Source organism: Haemorhous mexicanus, chromosome 3 (genome assembly GCF_027477595.1).
Source record: "Haemorhous mexicanus isolate bHaeMex1 chromosome 3, bHaeMex1.pri, whole genome shotgun sequence".
Taxonomy (NCBI): Eukaryota; Metazoa; Chordata; class Aves; order Passeriformes; family Fringillidae; genus Haemorhous; species Haemorhous mexicanus.
In genome coordinates, this window is record NC_082343.1 from 29396728 (window position 1) to 29420408 (window position 23681).

General features: G+C 36.6%; 1 protein-coding gene across 2 annotated transcripts in view; it reads right to left on the reverse strand.

Moving 5' to 3' along the window:
- BABAM2 (BRISC and BRCA1 A complex member 2) overlaps positions 1–23681 on the reverse strand; it is a 160965-nt gene that overhangs the window by 99391 nt on the left and 37893 nt on the right. For both annotated transcript variants that reach the window (XM_059841228.1, XM_059841230.1), the window contains 2 exons: positions 11733–11927; positions 7836–7910 (listed from right to left, as the gene is read on the reverse strand). In XM_059841228.1, coding sequence (XP_059697211.1) covers positions 7836–7910; positions 11733–11927 — 270 coding nt within the window. The remainder of the gene's footprint in view (positions 1–7835; positions 7911–11732; positions 11928–23681) is intronic.

A 23681-nucleotide genomic window follows, 5' to 3' on the forward strand; every position in this document is an offset into this window, starting at 1 on the left:
ACCATCATTATGTAATAACTGCAATTATTTTTATGGCTATTGAATTCCATTCTTCCTATGCAATACATAAAATGCAAATGTAAAGCAACAGTACAAATTACAAGCCCTAACAAGGCAGCAAATCTGAACCAAGTCACGCAACATAACATGTCTATAAACTTTCCCACCAGATGCAAAAAGGCTTTCAAAAGCTGCTCTTTTTAACTTATTTTTCTTAATTTTTTAAAGAAAATTAATAAAAATCCCCCTATCTCTAGTCACATCTGAATAGCAAATAAGTAGTTCTACCAAATTTGAGGAGAATTCACAGAAATTGAGATTAATTTTGTAAGATTTATCGGCAGATGTGGTGGTCCTTTCCTTTACTACTGCATTATAAAAATAAAATGTTTAAAAATAAAAGAACTGTCATCAGAAATACAGCTGATTGGAGACTATGATTCACATTAAGATCATAACCTATAAAAATCATCAGCTGTGCAGAATGAGCTGTTCTAGTTGACAGATCTTATTAACAAAATCTTCCAATAAATTACAGAAAATGCTGATTTTTAAAAATTGCTTTTGGCTTTCAGCATACAGAGCTTAAGGTGCTCCTGACACTAACATATGTTATGTGGTTTTAGTCACTAGATGCTACAAACAACTCATCTTGTTCTGGAAAAGCTGTACTAATAAATTTAGTGAGAATGAAGGGAATTTTCTTACCCCTGAATTCAAATGTAACACATTTTGATCATGAAGTACACTTTTATACAGCTTTGCTTCTCATGGTTTGTGGGCAGAAGATATTAAGAACAAAATCATGAAAGGATGACTAATTAAATCATAGTGTCTGTAAGTATTTCTGCAGCTTCACTGAACTAAAGCAGTTATCACTTTACTCTTAGCTCTCCAATACCAGAATCAGTAGATTCTGTGACAAAACAAGAGGTGACCTATTCTGAAAAACCCTGCGAGGGTCAGTGATATGACTACAATGGTATGACCAGCCAAGAAGCACAATATAGTGGAATATGAAAGATCTTACACACTTTCACCTATAGTGACAAGTGAAGCATCTTGCAAAAAAAAAAAAAAAAAAAAAAACAAAAAAAAAAAAAAAAACAACTAAATCCCCAAACATTTACAGCTGACAGATCTCATGTTTTTTAAGCTATAATGAAAAACTAGACACTTAAAATATTTCAGCACCAAAAAAATCTAGTTTTCCGATTACACAACTTTTTAAACTACCAGAAACATTTCATGACATGAAGACTTTTTTTTTTCCTCTCCATGTTATTTTTGGCCTCAGTCAACATGTAAGGTCCATTGCTTGGAGTCTGCCTGCTTCTGGCACAGCTACTCTGACAATGGCCAACACATTGAGCTGAAGGAGAACTTCCTCACTGGTATTTTGTTGTAATTTTCAATGGAGAACGTGGACAGCAAAAATAAACTGCAGATTACTGGCCACAGGCTAAAATGAAAGACTCTATAAGAGACAAGCACCAGTGACATCTACACTGATAAATGTCTTCTGCACACACAGTTTACAGTTATTTTCCCAGCTTCTAGATCATGCAATTTACTGTCTTCAGCTGCTACAAATGCTACTGTTTCAAATACTGCCAGTACTAACTTGCAGAGACCCATTTCTAATCTAAAATCTCAATGGCTCATTATAATTGTATGTCATAAAGTTTGCCTTCACTAACACAAGAAGCCCAGACAATCTTTGATGATCCATTATTCTGTTTAAGTAAGTCAATGCTGGTATAGTAATCAATCTACTGAATATCATACTGTCATCTACTTTTAAAATATAAACTATTTGCTCCAAATGCTTGCATACATCTCAAGAAAAGGAATACATTATGGAATGAAATTCAGGAAGTTAACTTTCTGCCTTTGTCACAAAGTCTTAAGTAGTATAATATTAACAGCAATCTAAGTTAGCCTAAAAGATCTCTATGTAAAGCATGGTCAGAGTATTGTGAATTAGGAGGACTACATTTTATTTCAGGATTATCTGTCAGTCTTATAAACTTCCAGTTTTGCTATTGGTAAAAGAGTTAAAATGACACCAGGCACCACAGACCTGACAAGCTTCACACAGTATGCAGGTCCATCATCTATCCAATACAACACAAACATGCTCTGGAAGGCAGTCAAACAGAATATGCTGCATAACATTCAATGCTCTTTTGAGAGGTAGCTGCCTGGCATAGAATAAAAAAGTCTAGTGAAAGAAGATCAAGTCAGATCTGAACTCCACATCATTCTTGTCACTGTTGTGACCTCAACACACTACACATCAGGTTTTAGTTAGTCAGCTGCAAACCAAATCAATGAAGTTTAAAAGCAAAATAAAATATTCTTTTCCAGAATATTTAGCTCAGGTTTTTCAAGAAGCATTAGAACTTTATACAAGTGCATTTGTGTTTTGGTATTTGTAGCAATTTAACACAAATCTTAAATGCTGTCAAAGAAATCAAACTGCTAAAGCACAACAGTAAAGAAATTGGCCTGGAAAAAAATCTCATTTGACCCTGCATATTACATTTTTGTTTGTTCTGTACTACAGTTAATTACTCAAACATAGACAAGTATTGCAGTCTTTTCACAGCACCTTGAATTTGGTCTACATTGTAAACAAAAGTTGCAGTGAAGTCTTTTAAGAGACTTCCAAATGATGAAATCAGACTAAGGAAAAAAACACAAATATGTTCTTATCTTTCAATTTGAACTTGAGGATAAACCTCTTCCATTGACAGTCTTACACACAACTGTTTGGCCCCTGGCAATGTGTCTAGACAACGTCTGTTATTTATTTCAGTTCTAAAAGATATGCACTAAATGCAATGGTCATCACAAAAAAAAAAGGCATCTAAAGAAACAGGTCTGCGTTGGGGATTTCCTTTACACTTCAATACTGACAAATTATTGGAAGGCTGCTGGTCACAGCATCATAGCTAAATTAGTCCTGATATTAGCTATTCACTGGAGCACAACAAACAGGTACATACACATAGGAAATGAGTACCTTAAAAGATACCTAGAAGAAGAAGATGGTGTAATCAGGGAACATCTTAGTCAAAACATTAAAAACCCCCATGGAAATAGGAAGAGAAATACCCAAATGTCTTGTTTTTAACAGCATCACTGGCAACACACTGAAATCCACTGATACTGTGCAAGGATTCTACAATCACGTAAACAAGTACAATTCGTAAATTACTGAGCTGGAGGTTTTTAATGATTCGTCATTATGATTACATATGTGCCCCTAGCTGAGGAAAACTACCAAGAAAGAAACAAAACTACACAGAATGAATGTACCTAGGTAGCCAAGAAGGTCCATGGCATTGTGACTCGTATCAGCAATAGTGTGGCCAGCAGAAACAGGGCAGTGACCGTGCCCTTGTACTCAGCACTGGTGAGGCCACACTTTAAGTGCTGTGTCCAGTTCTGGGTCTCTCACTACAAGAAGGACATTGAGGTGTTGGAACATGTCCAGAGAAGAGCAATGGAGCTGGAGCACAAGTCTTGTGATGAGTGGACCAGGCATCTGGGGTTGTTTAGGTTGGAGAATTTGAGGCTCAAGGAGGACCCTTATCTCTCTCTACAAACACCTGAAAGGTGGTTGTAATGAGGTGGGGGTCAGCCTCTTGTAACAGGAGAAGAGGAAATGGCCAGAGGAGGTTTAGATTAGATATCAGGAAGAATTCCTTCACAGAAAGAGTGATCAGGCACTGGAACTGGCTGCCCAGAGAAGTGGTGGAGTCACCACCTCTGGAAATGTTCATTTGATGTGTACATGGGGCACTTAGGGATGGGCATGGGGTTATTGGTGGACTTGGCAGTGCTGGGTTAACAGTTCGACTTCATGATCTTAGAAGTCTTTTCTAACCTAAAAAATTTGATGAAAATTTGAAAGAGGTATTTCAGATGTTGAGCCTATTACCTATTTTATTACAGTGATGTACACAGTATCTGGAAAGAGGCAGAAATGCAAACTAGAGTCTGACTCTCAAAACGAGTATATACTGTGAATACCTCCCTTAATAAAATATTGCGGAGAAAATGAAAAATACTACAACCAACAAAAAGAACTTAATTCAAAATGAACATGCTGATTAAAAATCCAACTGCAAAAAAAAGCAAAGGAAAAGTATACAAGGATTTTCTTGAGCCAAAGCCTCATTCTTTTCAAATAAGAGAACCTTAATGAAAGATTTATCACAATAAACTTTGCAGTAGTTTGAGCCATCAGCTTGATTCTGCGGCTGTTTCAACACAAAGTTTTCACTTATATCAAATGGATTTGCATAAGAAAACCATTTGAAAGTGGATACAAAGGTCCACATTCAATTAAAACCTTTGCATTAAAGTAGAGCTTTCTAAAAGAAAAAATAATGAATGTGCTTTTTAAGTGTAAGCCAACATTTCTTTTAGAACAGCTCTTTAGCATAGAAAATACACAATCATGTTTTTTCTTTCAAATGTAATGGAATATGGCAAGAGAAGTTATGAAGAGAGATTTATCTGCTGCAGGCATTATAACAGGTATTATGTTTCCAACTAAATAAAATCTGAAGAAATTTTACTAGAATAACTGAACAAATTTTGCTAGAATTTTAGAATTCAAAGGAAGAAACAGTATACTCTGCATTGCTCTTTAAACTATCCTCAGTCTTTTAAATAGACACATATATTTTACTTTAAATGTATACACACTTGAATCCAATTTTAAATTTAATGCCACAAATACTTTGGTAATAACCTGGCAAATTTGCCTCTCCAGTCTGTAACAACCCAACTTATGCCACACCTTCAAACTTTTATCCTTTACCGGAAAGGTACTCTCACTACAATCAGTATGAAGTTGACAGAGTAACATCTTATGATTCCAGTACGTATTCTCAACAACCCCAAAGATTTTGTAACACTGCATACTGATCTCACAGCTTACATCATCAAACCTGAGTACTGGCTTATGATACAAAGTTTTACTGTCATGCTGGTAGTGTGATTACCTACTGACATCAATAAAAACTTCAGAAGAGCATTACAAATCAGTGGGATACTAGGAGTGATTGATTAGGCAAAAATAGTGGTCTTTAATATTTCACTACTTCACTACTACAAGTTATATTAATTAAACATAAAAAAGAAAATGCCAGAAAAAACACAACAGGTTTGAACTTTGCAAATCATGACAGAGAAGCTACTGCTATTAGGCTGACTACAGTCTAGAACATAATTCAAACACATTAAATTCTGCAGTAAAACATTAAGCTGTTAATACACTAACAGCCTTCAATTACTGATTGCTCTTCCACCTTTCAGGGTAATATATTAACAATTATTTCCACTGCATCAATAAACTCTCTATCAATCATGTACCATAACCCAGCAGGTAGCACTGAAACCAGCATAACTGGCAGCCATGATGGAAATAAACTATTTTTACTACAATATATTAAAGGTCCATTTATGTCAAAAATCTCATCCAAAAAAAAAAAAAAGAGACATGGACAGCTTATAAAAAAAATCTCTTTTTTGTTTAATAGCTCCTTTACTAATTTGGAGTAGTCAGAGTACAATTATTTAAATCATAACACAGTAGTCCTGATTCTACCTGCTTTCATGTTGTCTATTTTGCTGTCACAAGAAATGACATTCATCTAGCTCAGAGTACATACAGGAAGCTAAAGGCAGCAAGGGGTATATAAGATCCTGCCTGCTACAAAGCACACTTTGTCATAACCCGTGCTGGAGCGTAAATCAAACAATTTTTCTACTGTCAACAAATACTTCTGGAATAAAACAATATTTCTTCTCCTGTGGCTACTCAGCCAGACTACATGTCACTTTCCTACTACAGATAGTTAACTTGCTAGCTTGCACTGTAGAAACCTGATCAAGAAAACTAAGGATTTCACTAGTACACTGCCCATCAAGAAGGATCCGCTGCTGTAAAAATCCAGGCTATAACATACAAAACCACATTAATTTTAAAATACCAAAGCAAAGACATTAAAACTTTTGAAATATCAAAATAAAGGCAGACTGGGAAACTTTGATTCTGCTACCTGCTCTGTCTCTTCACCTCACACTACATATGCATGCAAAATAAATACATGCTTTCCCTCAGACTAATGAATCACTCAGTACTCAGGAAGAACAAAGCTCCAGGAGGAGACTTGTGGAGCGCTAATGATTTACCCACAGTATACAAACCTTGTCTAGAGAAGATGTTCAGTTAACATGATTGGGAATTACAGTAAGGAGAAGTATTAAAATGTTACTCTTCAGAAACAACTGCAGGTTCTATCACGGTGTTCCTACCTGATGACAGGTACATAAGTCACACACCACACCACCTTCAAACCTGCAAGGTTTCCCAGATACTGAACAGAGAGGTACAAGACAGCCCTGCAACTGAAACTATTCACGATATTCCTGCACTTGTCCTGAAATTCTTGACTCATTTAAAATTGTTTCTGAGAAATACAGCACTTGGGAGTTCTGGCAGGAGCAGACAGCACAGCTCACACTATACATTCTCAGTCTTTTTTCCAGAGTCTTTCAGAAGCAAATCACAGCTAGCTTGAAGTCTAGGTGAACTGTTGCTTAACACCAACCTTCCAGAAAGGGCCTTAGCCAACCTTCTTACATCTGATCAGAAACATTCCCACTAAGTGAGAAGAAAAAGCCCAATGGAAGACAGCAGCTGGGAGAAGAACTGCTACTGAGAGTATCTGCATGCTTTCGAGAAGCAGCTCATTACTCAAACAGAAAATCTACAGAAGCTAGAAAGATCATAGGGTTCCAATCTCAAACTGCAACCAAAAATTTCAGTCAAGATTATAGTTGTGCCTGCTTTTACTTTCATGGTTTGTAGCTTGAGACATCTTATTTGGCGAAACACTGAAGACTCACACTCGTAACTGTGATTTAACAATAGCTGAAGACAGTTCTAACAATAAGACAAAGAGGAGGTAATGGAATCCACACTGACAATTTCATCTCAACACATTAGTTTTTAAAGATTAAGTAGCTGTTCCTCTTTCCAAATATTTAAAAGAAGGCAGATACCTGTTTTAAAGGAAAGATGAGTGTTGGCAACATCAATTGGCTCAAACCTTGTCTGCAGTGGAAGTTCTGACACTTCTTTCTGACAGTCATGACAGACAGAAAAACCAGATCTCACTGCGTTCTCTAAACACAGTAACATTGACCTCCTGATGGGCTTCCACAGTAGCTGCTTTAAAGAGAGACTATCCCCATGCTGTAAAAACACTAATTTCAAATTCTTCCGTGGTGGTAGTTTGTCACAAATTGCTTTTTCTGGTTTTATTTCACCTCTTAGCAAAGAAAGAAATGCTTTTTCATCCCAATTCGCAAAAATACTCTACAATTCTACTTGCAAAAGTATCTGTTTAAATTTCTGTTCATTGTGAACAATGAAGTAAAGTAATCACTGAAGCTTTCAGTTCAAGTAAGCAGAATTTGCTTTCATTCCCTGTTAAGAAATGGTATAATTAGTTTGCTTTTCTGCTTCTACTATCAAGACTATTGGTACAATTGAGACCGTTCATTAAAAATTCCAACACTGACATGTCATGAAATTCCACAGACTCATATAAAAGATGCCACTAAAGTAGCACACAAAACAACAGCATGTCCAACATCACCTTCCCAAAACATGATCCAATTAGATTTAGAAATGGTGAACTTTCAAACTCTTGGAGAGCAGGAAGGCAGGAAAGTCAAAATAATAACTAAGGAGATTGCAGTAATTCATACTGTCTCACAAATAATGTCAACTTAGACAGTTATTTTACCTTAAGAAGGTATGTAGGAATATTGCTGAAATCGACAGGCAACTTCAAGAGGAAGCGAGCTGAGAATTCGCCAGTCTGTGGAAAAAAGGTAACACTAATGAGACCTGGTAGCTAAAAGAGAACCACAAACATTCTGAAGATTAAATGCTATCCAGAAAAATGTGTAAGAGCTCATACCAAAGAGAAGGGTTGAGATTTAAAACAAAATTGCTGAATAGAAATACTGGAGATGGAAAAAAAAATTACAGATTTCACAGATGTCATATGAAAAAACACCTTAAAAACATTAACCCTCATTGCCAGTACGTCAACAGCAAAAAGTAGTTAGAATAAAACAATGTGCATGACAAAAAATCAGACTATATTTTGTTACACCCTAAATATAGATGTATCTTGGCTGTACTCATTTCCGGACAAAGGTCTGGCGAGACCTGCAAAGAGTCTGAGAGCAAAGCTAAATACCTGACAAATTGATAATATCATATAGACAAAACAGAGGCATCTTCACCAACACTGCAGATATATGAAAGAGAATTTGTGTTTCAAAAGGTGAGCACATATCAAAACTGTCAACTGAATAAAGTTTGAGGAAAAGACTTCAAATAGAAGGTTTTAAATAATTTCAGAATTATGTAACTCTAAACACCTAGACAACCGTTTACTGAAAATTTGCCAAGTGTCCCATACACATTGCTCTTTTTTACGTATAAAGGGTATGTGAAGGAAATGGAAAGGATTTCCTCTCTGTTTCATACACTTCCTTAAAACCAGACTTTGTCCACCTGGTTATAAAGCAATGAAGTTAGCTGTTTTTTAAAAACAAATGCCTGCCTGATTTCCTCAATGTTAATTTTTTGTTATCTCTATTTTTTTAGTTCAATGTAGTAGCCACACAGCAGCTATATTTGTTAGGTATGTTGAATTAGCAGTGTAAAAAGTGTTAAACATTCATTTTATGCCATTAATTACAAAAACTGGGATAATTTGAGACAAGCTCAATTTGTCAGTGCCAATCTGTTTCTGGGTAAGCTACCAGGCATGAACTATACATACCTCATTCTACCTTTAAGTCACTAAGCAAAAAAAAACAACATCTGGAATGGAATTGCAATGTTCCTAATGGCAACTTTCAAGTCATATCATTTGCCAAAAGGATTTGTGTGATGTTGGGCTGTAATTCACCCTTATGCCAGCTAGCTAAGAATTGCCCTTAAAATTTCTCACTGGTAGTCACACAAGATTGGCAAAGAAATTACTCATAGAAACACTACGCAACAAAAAAACGAGTGTACATTAAAGTCCAGCTGTGAAACCTTTCCTGATTACACCACTTGTGAGAAGAGGTACCAACTTCCTGATGCTGTATTACTGATGTATGCAGAAAAACCAACAACTTCTTGCACACATTTAACATGAAGACTGCTACAGTGACGGTCAATCAGGGTCCTCACTTATCTGGAATGAAATGGATATTACAGATAGTGCTTCTCCTCTGGACTTTCAAAAAATGCCATACAACAGTTGCCATAAAATCCAGAAAATTATTTTTGGTAACATACCAAGTCTAATGAACTGGGATGGCCACTGAACACATGAATGACCTCTGATCAATGCTGCTCTGATCACCAGCTGCTCCAAAAAGTCTAAATCTTTCATATCGTTCCAGGAAGATTATTTTACAAACTAATACTTCCAAAGGTGTTCTGGCTGGACAGGGAGCAGCCCCTGTCCATGGTGCTCATCTCCCCTGCCCAAACCAGCTGGATACAGGCATCAGGTCGAGACACAAGAATTTCTGGCCACAGCCCTGCGTGATTGGCTATTTGATGGGCTTCTGCATCTGCCAGTATTCCTCCGAGAAGAAGCTACTAAGCTAGATAATAGTTTGTTGATTTGTCATATATCTTGGAGACTTGCACTTTAGGAAACTGGAGGCAGTGGAACAAAGGTAAAAGAGCAAATTTCTGTTCCATTTTGGGTCAGAGTGCTGAATTCAGGCATTCTCTTCAAAGTATTTTTAACTCATGCACCCAAGACGATTGCTTCCATTACACTGTGCAAGGCTCATAACTTGATTATTTCAGAAATCTGCTGAACTACTGTTGATTCCTGAGAGACAGCAGCAGCATGAATTTCAATGACTTCTAGGCAGAGAAGATAAAAGGCTATTTACCTCTTGCTTTCTGGAAAAACAGTCCTATTTTGCTGATCCTCAAGGCTAACAAAACAAAAACCTGTAAAGGACAGTAAAGAGAACTACACAAGGTAGTTTGACAGTTTTGTTTTAGGACACTAGTAAACAAGCCTCTGTCATATATACCAAGTTCACAGAATCTTCAAAACTCTCAAGAGTCTTCTTGACAGAGAATAAAGACTTGGGAAAAAAGCACATGCTATAGAAAAATCTACAGCTCTGCTATATGAAAAGGATTTGACTCAAAATGTATTTAAAATTTCTTTTATTGGAACATTTTTAATTAAAAAAGCATTTAAAATTAAAGAAAAGAAAGTTCTTTATTCAGTCACCAAAGACAGAGAAAAGACTCGATAAAATTTCAGTACAGTTCAGGAAGTCTTCTGCACTTCAATAAACCAGTCTGATGAAATTTAGAGATTTAGAGACATAGCAAGTTGTTTGGGATGCAAGCTATGGACAATAACATCTGTGAATAAGTTAATTTCAATCAAATATTCTGATCTATAAACATTTAAGAGGTCTGAATTTCTTTGATGAAGAAAATTAAATCTGGGTTCAAATAAAAAAAGACTAGATGACTTGCCTAAGGAAAAAAAAAAACAGATGAATGTGTGAGTTGTAAAGTAAACATCCTTGAATCACCTGTAACTTAAGGATGATTGAAGTTATATAAAGTTGAAGTCTAGCCTTGATAATAGGAGTGCTGAATTTTCATCAATTTTTCGGACTGTTTCAGAACAGCACCTGTTTCAGAAGATACAGCTTCTGAAGGCCAGTTAATCTTAAAAGTATGCTATTTCTGCAAGCAAGGGGGAAACAAGTCCTTCATAAACAGCATCAGATATTTCCTGACATATCTTACTCCAAACTTACCAATAAAAATATATTACCAGCAGAAAAACCCTGATTTTTGCAAAGCTTACTCTGTGGCAGAGATCAATTTTCATAAAACATCAATTCACACAGTAACCAAAATGCCTACATTGCAAATGGCCACATCTTAAAGATCTATACACAGAATGTTTCTATACAGAATGGCACATTTCCCACGTGGGAACATGGAATATAACTTCAGGAAGCAGATAAGCCAGTTTAATGTCTGACTGTCCTATGAAAGTGTGGCCTTACAAAGTCACTGCTCTAGCCCATCTTGCCTCCTCTTGCAGAAAATTAGTTGGGTTAGTTTTTCTTCTCCAGTTATTCCTCTTCTCTCCTGTAACAACTCATCTCAGCTTAGACAAGTGCAAGAGATTAATAGCTGCAGCTACCAATTAAACCAACTCAATCATAATGTGGAAATGCACCCTAATACATCGTACCCCTAAGCAGGCTGGTAGGCTGGCAGGGTGTCATACCAACACTATTATTCTGCCTCTCAAATCTTCAAAGCTAACTCCAACTTCCACATGGATGTTGTACTGTGCCCTCTAAACAAAGCACAGGCTTTTCAGTTTCAAAGTTTTCATCTATAAACCAGACTAATGAACACCAGGTTCAAAACCAGTTCTCACCTGGAAATCTAGTTCAACCAATGTAACAGAATACAGGAACATTCAAAACAAGGAATATAGAAAATCAGCTGAAGTCAAATAGTTTTCTCCACTGGAAACAGAAAGCATGGCGATCCACAGGAAGAACTTATGCTTTCCCAAGCAAGAGATGTATTTGTTAAAAGCATTTTAGATGCAATAGGAGCTTACCCAGTTGTTTTTTTTGCCAGCATAGATTTCCATGTTTTCTCCATACTGGGGCTCTTCAAGTAAAGTCTGATACTCAAACATGAGACGAGAACTCTCCCGTAATCGGCTGCACTGAAATTGATGATACTGCTGCACAAGCTCTTTCACAACAAGCAGGAGGCATTCAGGGTTTGAAGGATTCCAGGAAGCTAAATTCTGTTGATTAGAAAAGAACAAAACCCAAAATAGTTGACACCAATAAAAGACAAGCAATCTCCCTTCCATACTGATACCAGAGGCATGTATGCACGTGGAACCTTTATGACAAAGGTTCACACAATATTAGAATACAAAGATTCTACCATGCTTTGGAAGAAAGCCAGGTGAAACAATAGAAGCTTATTGTCAAATAGGAGACCTACCATAAAACTGATAAAAGGGCCAGTACCAGGCTTATGTAGGCCCAAATGACCATTCTATTCTTTCCCGAAATTATACCATTGCATCTGAGAACTGGAAAAGTTTGAATTAAATTAAAACCGATATGCAACACACAAGTACAACCTCGCACAGTAACTGATTCAAAAAGCAGTCAACCAAGTGAATATGGCAAAGTAACACCAACTACAGAAACCGCTCTGCTTCATTATCTCAAACAGTGGCTACATTACCAGTGGTAGAGCAAACAGGTTCTCTTTTCTTGCCTCAACCTTGTGATTTATTTCACCTTAACTGCCTCTTCACTTGAATTACCTTGACTCATCCCCTTAACAAAAATGTCATCTGTACACAGAAGTCTCTTTAATATGCCTGGCAGAAATTTTTATTACAGGTTCACTGTATTTCAAGAAATAGCTAACAGAAATAAAAATTATAATGCAATTAAGATAACTGTGTCAGTAGCACAGTAGTGATGTTACCACTCCTATAACTGTCTTAGATCAGTCTTCCTTGCACAGTTAAATTTAATTCAGGAAGTATTTGGTGTTACAAACCATACCTAATGTGACCAATGTGACATGCCTACATCTAGTTGACCAAAAAGGGACCTATGTGAAAGGCAAAGGGGGACTCACCCTGTAGTCCATGCTGTTAGGACATTGGACAGCACTGCTTGAAAGTACTTAGGCACTCACATGCTTCGAACTTAGATCTTCAAGCAGTTTTCTTGACACCACCTCAGAGCATGTTAACACAATCATGTGGCTTTTGCTGAGCTTTGAGTATAAGTAAAATCAATCTGCACTTCATAGAATCATGGAATGGCTTGGGTTGGTAGGGCCCTTAAAGATCATGCAGTTCAGGGGAGGGTCACATTCCACTAGACCAGGCTGCCCAAAGCACCTTCTAAGCTAGCCTTGGACATTTTCAAGGACAGGTTATCCACAGCTTCTCTGTGCAACCTGTTCCAGCGCCTCACCACCCTCACAGTAAATAATTTCTTCCTTATACCTTATTTTAATTTACCCTATTTCAATTTAAAGCCATTACTCTTTCTCCCAGCACTCCATGCTATTATAAAAGCTCCACTCCCAGCTCTCTTGAGGGCCCATTTAGGTACTAGAAGGCTGTACATCACACACATTTGACAATAAACTAGCTGCAACAGAATTGTAAATTGCATGAATTGTACAGTTAACATTAAAAAACTCAGAACTAGCACAGATATCTGCACTTTACAACTAAGTGATGATATAATATACAGTAACTTCATAAAATTACTTATCCATATTTGTATTCAGTGTAGCTAGATGCCATGTTACTTCCTCCTGTAAGTTGCAGATATTTCATAAACAAATTCATATTTAGTGTAAAACCAAAAGTAATAAATACAACTAACAAACACAAGTGAATGAGTGGCACAGAGAAGTTGTTGAGTCTTTGTCCTTACAGATACTCAAAACCTGACTGGACAAGGACCTGAACAGCCTAATCCATCTGCTCCTGCCCAGGCAGGGCAGCTGGGCTAATGATCTCTATCTAAAGGCTCCTTCCAACCTCAGCTAGGTTTAGGTTTATGAAGAGGTTCACAAAAAGCTCAAACTGAAACAGGATCTTAGCAAAGTGAGAATACACAGCTCTGGCCTGAAAAGAAACAAACAAGTTCAAGTATAAATTTTATCTTCTGATACCCCTGATACCCTGCAAAGGCAGATAGAAAACTTCATCAGTTACTCATCAGGCACCATGCTTCAGCTCTACAATGAAATTTACTTGTAGACTGATCCCTAACTAAGATGGCTCTTTCCATTGAAAAGGGTTATAACTTTTATCATTTCTGATGACTTTAGATATGTCCCTATGGAATAGTTTTATACAGACTTCAGTATATGTGTATGACGGCTGAATATTTCAAGTGTTTCTATTTCCACAACTTTATACTTTTTTCCCATTTAAGTAATATATATTAAGATCTTACCAAAATGAATTTGGCATTTTTAGCATCATCACTTGAAACATACCAGTCAAATTTGTCAGTGAAAGCAATGGGAAGTATGTATTCCTGTGTTTTACACACATGAACAGCTGCAGGATTGAACTGTATTCCTATTTTCCTGCTCACTCTGATTCTGGTCGAAAGGGCCGCTTGGCATGGCTAAAATGCTGTTCTTGAACCCCTGCCTTTAAAAGTTACTCCAGTGTCACAAATTTCACATTTGACCACAGCTTGATGTAAAAGTACTGATTTCTCCTCCTTCTAGTCAGTAGGAACACTTACAAAATGGTAATATCATAATTGTAATATCTTAAAATGTAAACTACATTCCAGAGAAATTGGCCAATTGGTGATACACTAATGTAATCTAGTAAGTCCCTTAAATACTAGAGTGACTGAAAACCTTGTTCTACCTTGTCTGCTACCTACAGCTGGTAAAAATTTGTTTGCAAGTTGAACCTATTTAAGCTTATCCAATTCTACAAAATACTAGAGAAAATCTGTCAGGTAGACAGCATCTTCTAGGAAACACATTTTCTACCATGCAGCCTGAAACCAGGCTGCATATAACCTTAAACTTCCTGTTCCCAAGCTGCTGCTCAAATAAAACATTTCCAGAAAGCCAGAGGATGTAATATGCCAGTATGTATTGATATCAGCCAGACAAGTGGGAATAACCTTTCCTCCTAATGACATTGGTATAACACAATAGAAATGTTCTGTCAAAGGAAATGACCAACAGTATTTTAATAACTGACCTAAATGCAACTGAACCTTTTGTTTTTTAAATAACATTACACTACAGAACAAAAAAAGAGCAAGAGGAAATCCATTGTAATTTGTGCAGCACAGAGCTAAAGGAGTGCTCTTTTCAAAGAATTCAAGAACATTGCATCAAAACAGAGTTTATTCTGTATTGTCTTAAAGCTACAGGAATTAAAATTAGTGATTTGACTGTAGGATCCTTACTAAACACCTCTCATTCAGCAACTCAAATTTCAGAGTACAAACTGGTTATGAAAACAAACCACGTAAAGCACACTTCAACTACCCACTCAGGACATACATTAATTATAATGGATTCTCACTGATGACAGAAGAAATATACAAGGGCTACACAAATTTTCTGAAACACAAGTTCTGATTTATATAAAACGTTTTTAGCTTTAGAATTACATTATTGTAGTGCATGTTATTTGGCATTTGGCCACTACATTTCCATCCATTTTGTTAACTTTGCAGAAGGGCTGTACATTTCACAAGATCTAAACTCATAAATTTTAACACAAACACTACCAAATATAATGCCATGTTTATGGACGAAATTTCGTTTTACATATCTTAGTGTAACTTATTTTCCCTAAGCACTAGGGTCATTCATCTGAAAATACTTTTAAACAACTTTAATTCAATTTTAACAGGACGTCAAAGTACATGCCATATTGTTCTCAGTTGCAAACAGCACCTTCTTTAACCTTCCGTTTTTGAAATCAAAGATAAAGTAAGCAACTACCTGTAAAATACATTGTTAAAATCTAATGCAGAATTTGATTTGTCAAGTTTATCCCTTTTAGAGTGTCTACATTGCTACAATTTCAGCATCAGAGAGAGTCTTCTGAGGACACACAATTTGTCACTTTAGTTGATGAGAATAGTGTCCCTGCAACAGTAAGTTGACCTTTTTCTTTAGAGGGAAAGGACCTTCTAAATAAGATTTTATTTAGTGATGCAGTATTGTTGTCACTATTAGACTTTGGAAATTATAAAAATCTTAAACTTGGAGCAAAGACAGTAGTAACTTGTATGCCTCATTTTCTGATTGTTTGCCTGAAGGCTGCATTTCAGCTGAACCAATCCAGTTTTTAAAAGATTGTAGTTAAGAATTAAAACACTAGAAGACCAGAGCTTCTGGTGTTTGTATTTCATGGCTTCAAGTTCTGCTTGAAAACTCAGCTCTTGTGTTAGTATTAAAATCTGATGCAACCTCAAGATTATGAAGTTTAGTTGCTACAACTTTAAAAAAATCATAGGAATAAGAACACAGATCACTGAAGCCAAGAAGAATGCAGAAATAATGAGACAATTATGTATATAGAAAAAGACTTGCTGCTTTCTGTGGCTTATATCAAAATCTTCTGCCTTGCTCACATATCTATACATTATCATTTTACCAAAAGCACATGAATGCTGAAAGGATGGGGTTTTTCTCTCCTGAATTTGCTATAAAATTGTGAATAAAATGGATTTGATAGAGAAAAAAATGATCACAGTGACTAGGGTATTGACAGACTAAGTTACGTATTTCACTCAATAAATCCTATCTAATTTGAAATGAGATTTCTGCAGGCTTTCCAGAGTTAATAAAATTTAACAGAACAATCATTAATGCATATAAAATAAAGAAATCCAGACTTGGATACAATCCCTTGCCTTGTTTGCCAATAGATATCTTTAAATGAACTCTGCAGTGCAAACTCCCTGAGTTACTCAATAGTTAGCCAGTTAGGCTGAAAGTGGCCCACTGTACCACAATATACCAGGATGAATCAACCCAAACTGCATCTGCAACTAGCTCTGCATTCATGCTGATCTCACACAATGGCCTACATGCACAACTCACATTGGTTAGGACCATCATTAATGTTTATCATTTTTTCAGTGTATCATTGAAGCACTTGTCATTTCTGAGCACACTGATGTAGGCTCAAAGAAACAATTCTCTTCTGTCTAGACACTGCTTGCATGTCTCTCCATGATCTCCACTAACACTATGAGCAACTTCATGCATCAGATCTTAATTTAAACCTTTCAGGTTTTAATTACAGTGCTTTTTTTTTTTTTCGGTTTCGCCATTATGCAACTTGTCAAACTTCCATCTTCTAAAAAGCTCAATTATTGCCTCATCTTAAGAAGTACAGAAGGTTTGGTAGCAGGTTTAGTAGCATCCAAAGACGTTTGTATATTCTTGTGGCCACAAAAGTCTGCTAATGTCATCTGTGACAACTAGGTAAACCCCATTTTTTCCAGTTAGGGAATGAATAAAAAATGATCTTCAAGAATAAATTCAAAATGGCCCGCAGAAAAAGTAATGGAATGAGAACTTCCATCTGATAGAGACCAGACTCCAGAAGCATCACTGCCCACACAGATGTAGCTGTTGTCATACAGAAGATAGCCAATAATTATTTACCTATTCATAACTAGGCAATTCAACATAAAGAAGTTAAATGCTCCTTCATGGCAGAAGTTTTCCTGGCTGACTTTTTTCATTATAGAACAAAGTTTCAGGACAAGGTCTTTCAGAAAACAGTTATCTAGACCTTTAAGTGATTACCCAATAGCATGTACATTCACAAAGTTTTGACCTCTAGCTCATGTTGTGTGGCAATAGGAATGGAGAAACAGTACTCAGTTACTATACAAAGATTAGTAGACCATAAGTGTCCATCAAACTGTGTCTACACTGGAGAAATAGAAGCAATTCAGGAGATCTCTTCTGACAATCTGCCAGATACTAAGTTAAACAATCTCACCGGAGCATTGATTTTCACTAAGAAGTATAACCCCAGAGATTTTGTTGGGCTGCACATTCAATTTGTGAATTCCCTGGCTCCTGATCCTGTCTGCTGACAGAAGTTGGCTGCATAGTAAGTCAACAGTTTGATAGGGAAAGGTTTTCTTGACATTCAGACATGACCAGAGTTGAGAAAATGCATTCACTTGAAGTTGGTATAAAAGGCAGAGTAGAGCTGTTATAAGGCCACCCACAGAGTGCAATTTAAGCCATTTCAACAGTAACTCATTTAAATGAGTAGCAACGACACCAACTGGATTTCCAAAAGAGACAAGGAAAATTTGCAGCCTGACACTATCAGTTCTAGGGAGATCTTACAGGTGAGGCAAGTGAAAAACCCCCAACAAAGTAACTTCTCAACCCTATTAGCAAAGATATGCAGAGTTTAGCTTTCCAAAGATGCCATACTCTTCAACTTCTGGCAAAGAAACCGCATATAAATTTTGTTCTGGAACATTCTGTGCTTTGTACTTTTTCCTTTATCCTTCCAAAAAAGCTAATCAAGAACCTATGAAAACTACTACTACCTATTTCCCATTTTTTTCTCAGTACAATGGGCCTCATGTTCCATAAAGTTGCTAATTCATAGGCTCCTTCACAGGTTATTGCTTATTTCATAACTCCAAGCAATGTCTGCAGCAAACTGTAATTCTACACTATCAGAAATGAAATACGGGAACAATTTCTAATTGATTTGAAGTTGTTTTTCTTTGAAATGTGTTTAAATACCCAGGTTGCCAGAATATCTTCCAGGAATGTGATTTTAAAGAAGACAGATTGCAACTGTTTTTCCTGGCTATACTACAGGAAATAACAGCAAGATCTTATTTTAAGTTAGTGTACTTCTATATTTCTAAGCAAGAAATTAACTTTCATGAGAAAATGTCAGTAAACAAAGCCTCCCAAGCCCCTAACAGTGGTAATGTATTTCTATAGCATCTTTCATCCAGAATTATCATAAAGAATAATGTTAAGTACAGATTTGCATTTTGTTTATATCTCTGCACACCACATGCAAACAACTTGCATCCTACAGTGGCTTAAAATCAGTACCAATATAACTTTTTACCCAAAATGAGAAAGATCACAGTGTGATATTAGCACTTGTCCTCCACATAAATACAGAGGAGATACTGGTCCAGTGGTTGCAGCATTAGCCTAGAAACTGACATATCTGGTTTCAGTTCCCACTTTGCTCTACTCCGCATAGGCCACCACAGGGAAATTGCTCACAGAAAAAGGCACAGGATAATTATCTACCATATGCTCACATCTTTCTATCAACAGATATTTTTCACAGTATTTGCAGGGCTGGAGTGTTATAACAACTTCAAAGGCTTCAGTATCTTAGCAGCCAGCACTTAAACATCCTACAGGCTGCAGCTTCAAATCAATCACTGTAAACCTACATGCCATCTACTTGTCATCTTGTTTTCACAGGTTCTTCATATCCCTCTCCCCCAAAGCACCACTGGAACAACTTTCTGGAGTGATCTTCTTGAAATGATCATTTTTGGGCCCAGCAAACATCAAAACTTAACATTTCATAAAAACAGTTCAACTCTGGAGCAATTCTGTCATTGCAAATACAACCAAAGAATTTACAGACCTTGTGTGCTCTGCTCCCGTGAATACCAGATAAAAACGTTTGCACAAAGCAAAGCTTGGGATTGTCAGTATTTATTTTAATTTTTATTTTTGGCAAGAGGCTGTGAAAACTGGATACAGAAATTAGAACAGCTTATAAACACTTAGTTGAAATCTCATATACCTGAAAGCCTTAAATTAGCAAGAAAATACAGAGCAGGAAAACAACATAATAGGAAATTAATTCTGCTTTCAGAAGAGCATCTTATATCATGCATCAAATTATTTTCCCTTTTTTCTTCCACTGGCTACACAGTGTGCTTCTTGAAAAGTGATGCAGTACCCAAAGCAGCTCTATAACAGATCCCAACAAATCTGACACATGGAGAACACTCTTCTGCATTCACGTAGAATAAATGCAAAACTGCCGCTCAAGTACCATTCACCCAAAAAAGGAGTCAACGCAGCTTCCAAAAGTCACTACAATTTTTTTTTCTATTTCCTGCTGAAGGAGAAGTGAAGAGACAGCTGATCGTGGTAAGTTAAGAGTACTCAGGAAATCCAGAAGCTGTGAAGCTGAGCCCAGGAGAACATTTTGTATGTTGTGCACTCTTCCTGAAAGGGTCTGCCTCTTTCTTCCACAGACCTCTCTTAGAAGATAATCAAACCCTTAAAATCTACAACTGCCTACTATCTAATTAATCTCCTAAAGACTTGACACGCAGAAGCATTTCTTGTCCTACTTTGCTAAGGAATTAGAGGAAGTTTTGTTTCTTTACAGACCTCTCAGCACACCTCTCTCAAAGCAGATGATACCTTTACCTGACCCAAGAGGGAATTTCTTAATTCCCTCAGCACGTATTAAATTCTGGGTTAGTGAATTCAATGCACTAATCATTAGTTTCTCCACGTGAGTACACTGCACTTTCTTCCCCTGGGAGCTGGCTACCAGGTGTACATATTTAACTGGACATGGCAAGTAAAAGGAACAAAGCACGAAAACAAGAAAAATTCCCCCACACAACATAGGCACATGCATCTTTTCCCTCAAGACTCACTCACCATGCCCTGATGGCAATGTGAACAGGCTTCAACTCCTGAGACCCTCAGTGGACCAGAGAACAGACCACTGTTAATGCTTCACCTCAAGAGTCCCTTTTAAATAGTAAGTCTTTCACTCTTATCAGCCCTTGTGGATTTTCCTTTCCTGTCAACACAAGTAATTTTAGCTACAGCAAAAAGGCAGAACCTTTACAGCTAATGTTTTGGATAGCATCCACTAACATCCCTTGAGCATTTATCTGCACATGCAGAACTGTTTTCTTCTAACCATTTTTCCCCTTCCAAAATCCCACAAGTTAAAATGAATGTATCACAAGGTGTATCTCACTGTTGTGAGAGCAGTATTGCCATCTTTATTTTCACATCTGTACTATAAGACCTTGAAAATACAGGCCATAAAGAAAACACTTACAAAATACCATTGTGTAAATTGTAAGATATTAGAAATCAAAATTATTTCTCTACCATACCAGAAAAATTTATTGCACATTAGTTCTCTTTTCTCAAAAAAAAAAAGCATGAAAACACTAATTTGGTTCCTTTATGAAAGCAAAAGCTGCATCTCTGGGAAGATGGGTATACGGCAGAGTTCATGTAAAACTGTATGAACACTTCTACTGCAAACAAAAGACTAAAGATGCTGACTAAATTTGAATTATATTTGTCTAGTTATCTCTAAAAAAGAGCAGATATGTCTGAGGAACTGAAATACAAGATAACAAGGGAACACAGGTGTAAAAGAATGTAAAGAACAAGTAAAACAAAGAGAGGTTTTGAAACAAATACAGGCTGAAACTTAAACCAGTAAAAAGGAAAGAAAATGTATCTTCAGACCTCCTCCAATTGGGGAAATGAATAGATCTTTTGAAAATCACCCCAAGTGCAAAGACATTTATTTCTTTGCCCCAACAATCTCTTCTGAAGGAAAGAACCTTCAGGGTACCAAACTTATACTAATTTAATTGGAGAAAAGTGCAATTATAAATTATAACACAATTCACAAGCCAGAATTAAATCAAATGCAAAACTGCATTATTAGACTAAATGACCACTTCTAACTGTCCTTCTGTAATCAGTTAATTTAAAAGTTTTTTCTACTTGAATATGCATAAGTAATGACGAACTTCCTCTAAAGAAAAATGAATTATAACAGCACATCAATGTGAATTCAATGGGCATACTACACAGAATTTCAATGTATTCTCAATTCAGGAAGACTGTCCTAGAGTCAGTCTTTTCTCTCAAAAAAACCCCCACTCCTACCCAAACCCCTTGTAAACGTGTTTCTACAAAGCTAACGAGCTGTTGCCTTCAAGACATGCCATTTCTTACTGTTTATAGGGTTCTTGTAAGGAAGCAGAGTGTATTGTGACAGAAACACCACAGAAAAGGGCCAGAGTCCTTTCATTTTCCACAAGTTTTTCTGATAATGCTTTTCTCGCAATTTTTAAAAAAACACTGCTCAAGTAAAGAATGATTATACATTAATAAACTGAACCAAAAAATGGTCAGAAGTACATTACCACTTTGCTGGTTTACATTAAAGAGTTATAAATGCCAACATATTATCATTGAACTCCCAAACTTCCACCTAAAAGATGTTCTGCTCTCATATGTGTCTGGCTTGGGATATCCAGCTTTATATATTTGGTATGAGCTATGGCTCGAAAGTGAATGATTTTCAGGAATTCATTATACCACCCTTACCACCAGCAAGGGCTGTATTTCCTGCAAAGGAAAGACATGCAAGCCTAAACACCTTTTTCAACATTTTACATTCAGATTTAAGCATCCTGTTATTCTGGTCCAAGCTTCTGGCCCATCTAAATCTACAACCACGAAAAATATGGTTGAACTCATATGACAAACGAAAATTATTTTTTCCTAAAACAATGCTAGAAATGGAAAACCATAAAATGCTTTCTCCCCCTATTTTACTAGTGCACAATGATGAAGTCCTTCATTGCATGCGCTTTATTTAGTATGGCAAAAAACCATTTTCTCTCACTTTGCCATCCTTCAGTCAAATGTCCATGCACATTCCTAATGCTCTCCAAAAACTACTCTCTCCTGGGCTGAAATACTATATTTTAAAAGCTAATATTCTCTATTTTTTTCATATTCTAGGGAGAAATTGCATTATCAGAGAAGCTTGTGCCAAAAAATGAAAGGAAATGTTTCCCCCTGGAGCCCTTTACAAAATTAATGGAATTCATTTTGCCTTATACACCAGCAAGATTTAAGCAAGAAAAGCAAAACTACCTAGCTTAACAGATATTTTGCTCCCTCAAAATTAAAAAAGTATTATCAAATTATAGATTTTTCTTTTTTTTTTTTAATTTCTGGATTCACTAGGTGAAAAGTCGAGACAAAATGCTGCAATTAAGTAAAGCACAACTTTAAACCTCAGCATTCTCTTCTGCTTATGCTTTGAGTTTGAAAGCCATGTCTTATAAACTGTGCTAGGAAATGCTGAAGTTTGGCAAAAAGAAAGTGAGGTAAATATATGCAATGACTACACATGAATAGAAAATGGCAGAGTAATACAATGTGGCTAACCATCTCTCAGCCCTATAAATACTAACAACTCTAGACAAAAAAGACAAAAATGAAAGGCTGCAAGAGAAATTAAGAAGACTAAAACAAGGAGAAAGATGAATAATTTCCAAGTGTAGAAAGGTTTTGATAGACTCAAAGATGGAAAGATGAGAGGAAAACCTTTCCTGTCATCCTCTTGAACTCCTCCTGCTGGACTGCATAGCCACCATCTTTACCACACGTCTGCACAGATAATCCTAGCACTTGCTCTCAGCACCCTGTGACTTCTCAGAAGGACCTCCTGAATGCTGGCCTCACACATGCGGCAGTCAAGCTGGCCAGGCTACGCCAGGAGAGGATTCCCAGCCAGAATCCTCTTTTGGGGATCTCTCATTTTAAATCCAGTACTTTTGCAACTTGAGAGAGGGGCTGAATCAGATCATCTGCAGAGGGCCCTTCCAACCCTAACTATTCTGTGATTTTGTGATTCCCTGAGGAACAGCGTTTGGAGCTCAGACACCAAAACCAGATCAAAATACATTAAAAATTATATTATTTCAAATCTGGCTTTAAAAGGAATGCTGCACTGGTATATCTCTATTTTCAAAAATGTGAACAAAAATCTATACTGTAAGGGCCAACAATACCAGTCAAAAAGTCCTCGGCAAAGTTCCTGAATAAATTACTTCTCTGATGGTATAAAATGTGATTTTTTTTTCCCATTCCCTATCAATACCAGAAAAACTTCAGCAAGACTGCAGTGACTACATGC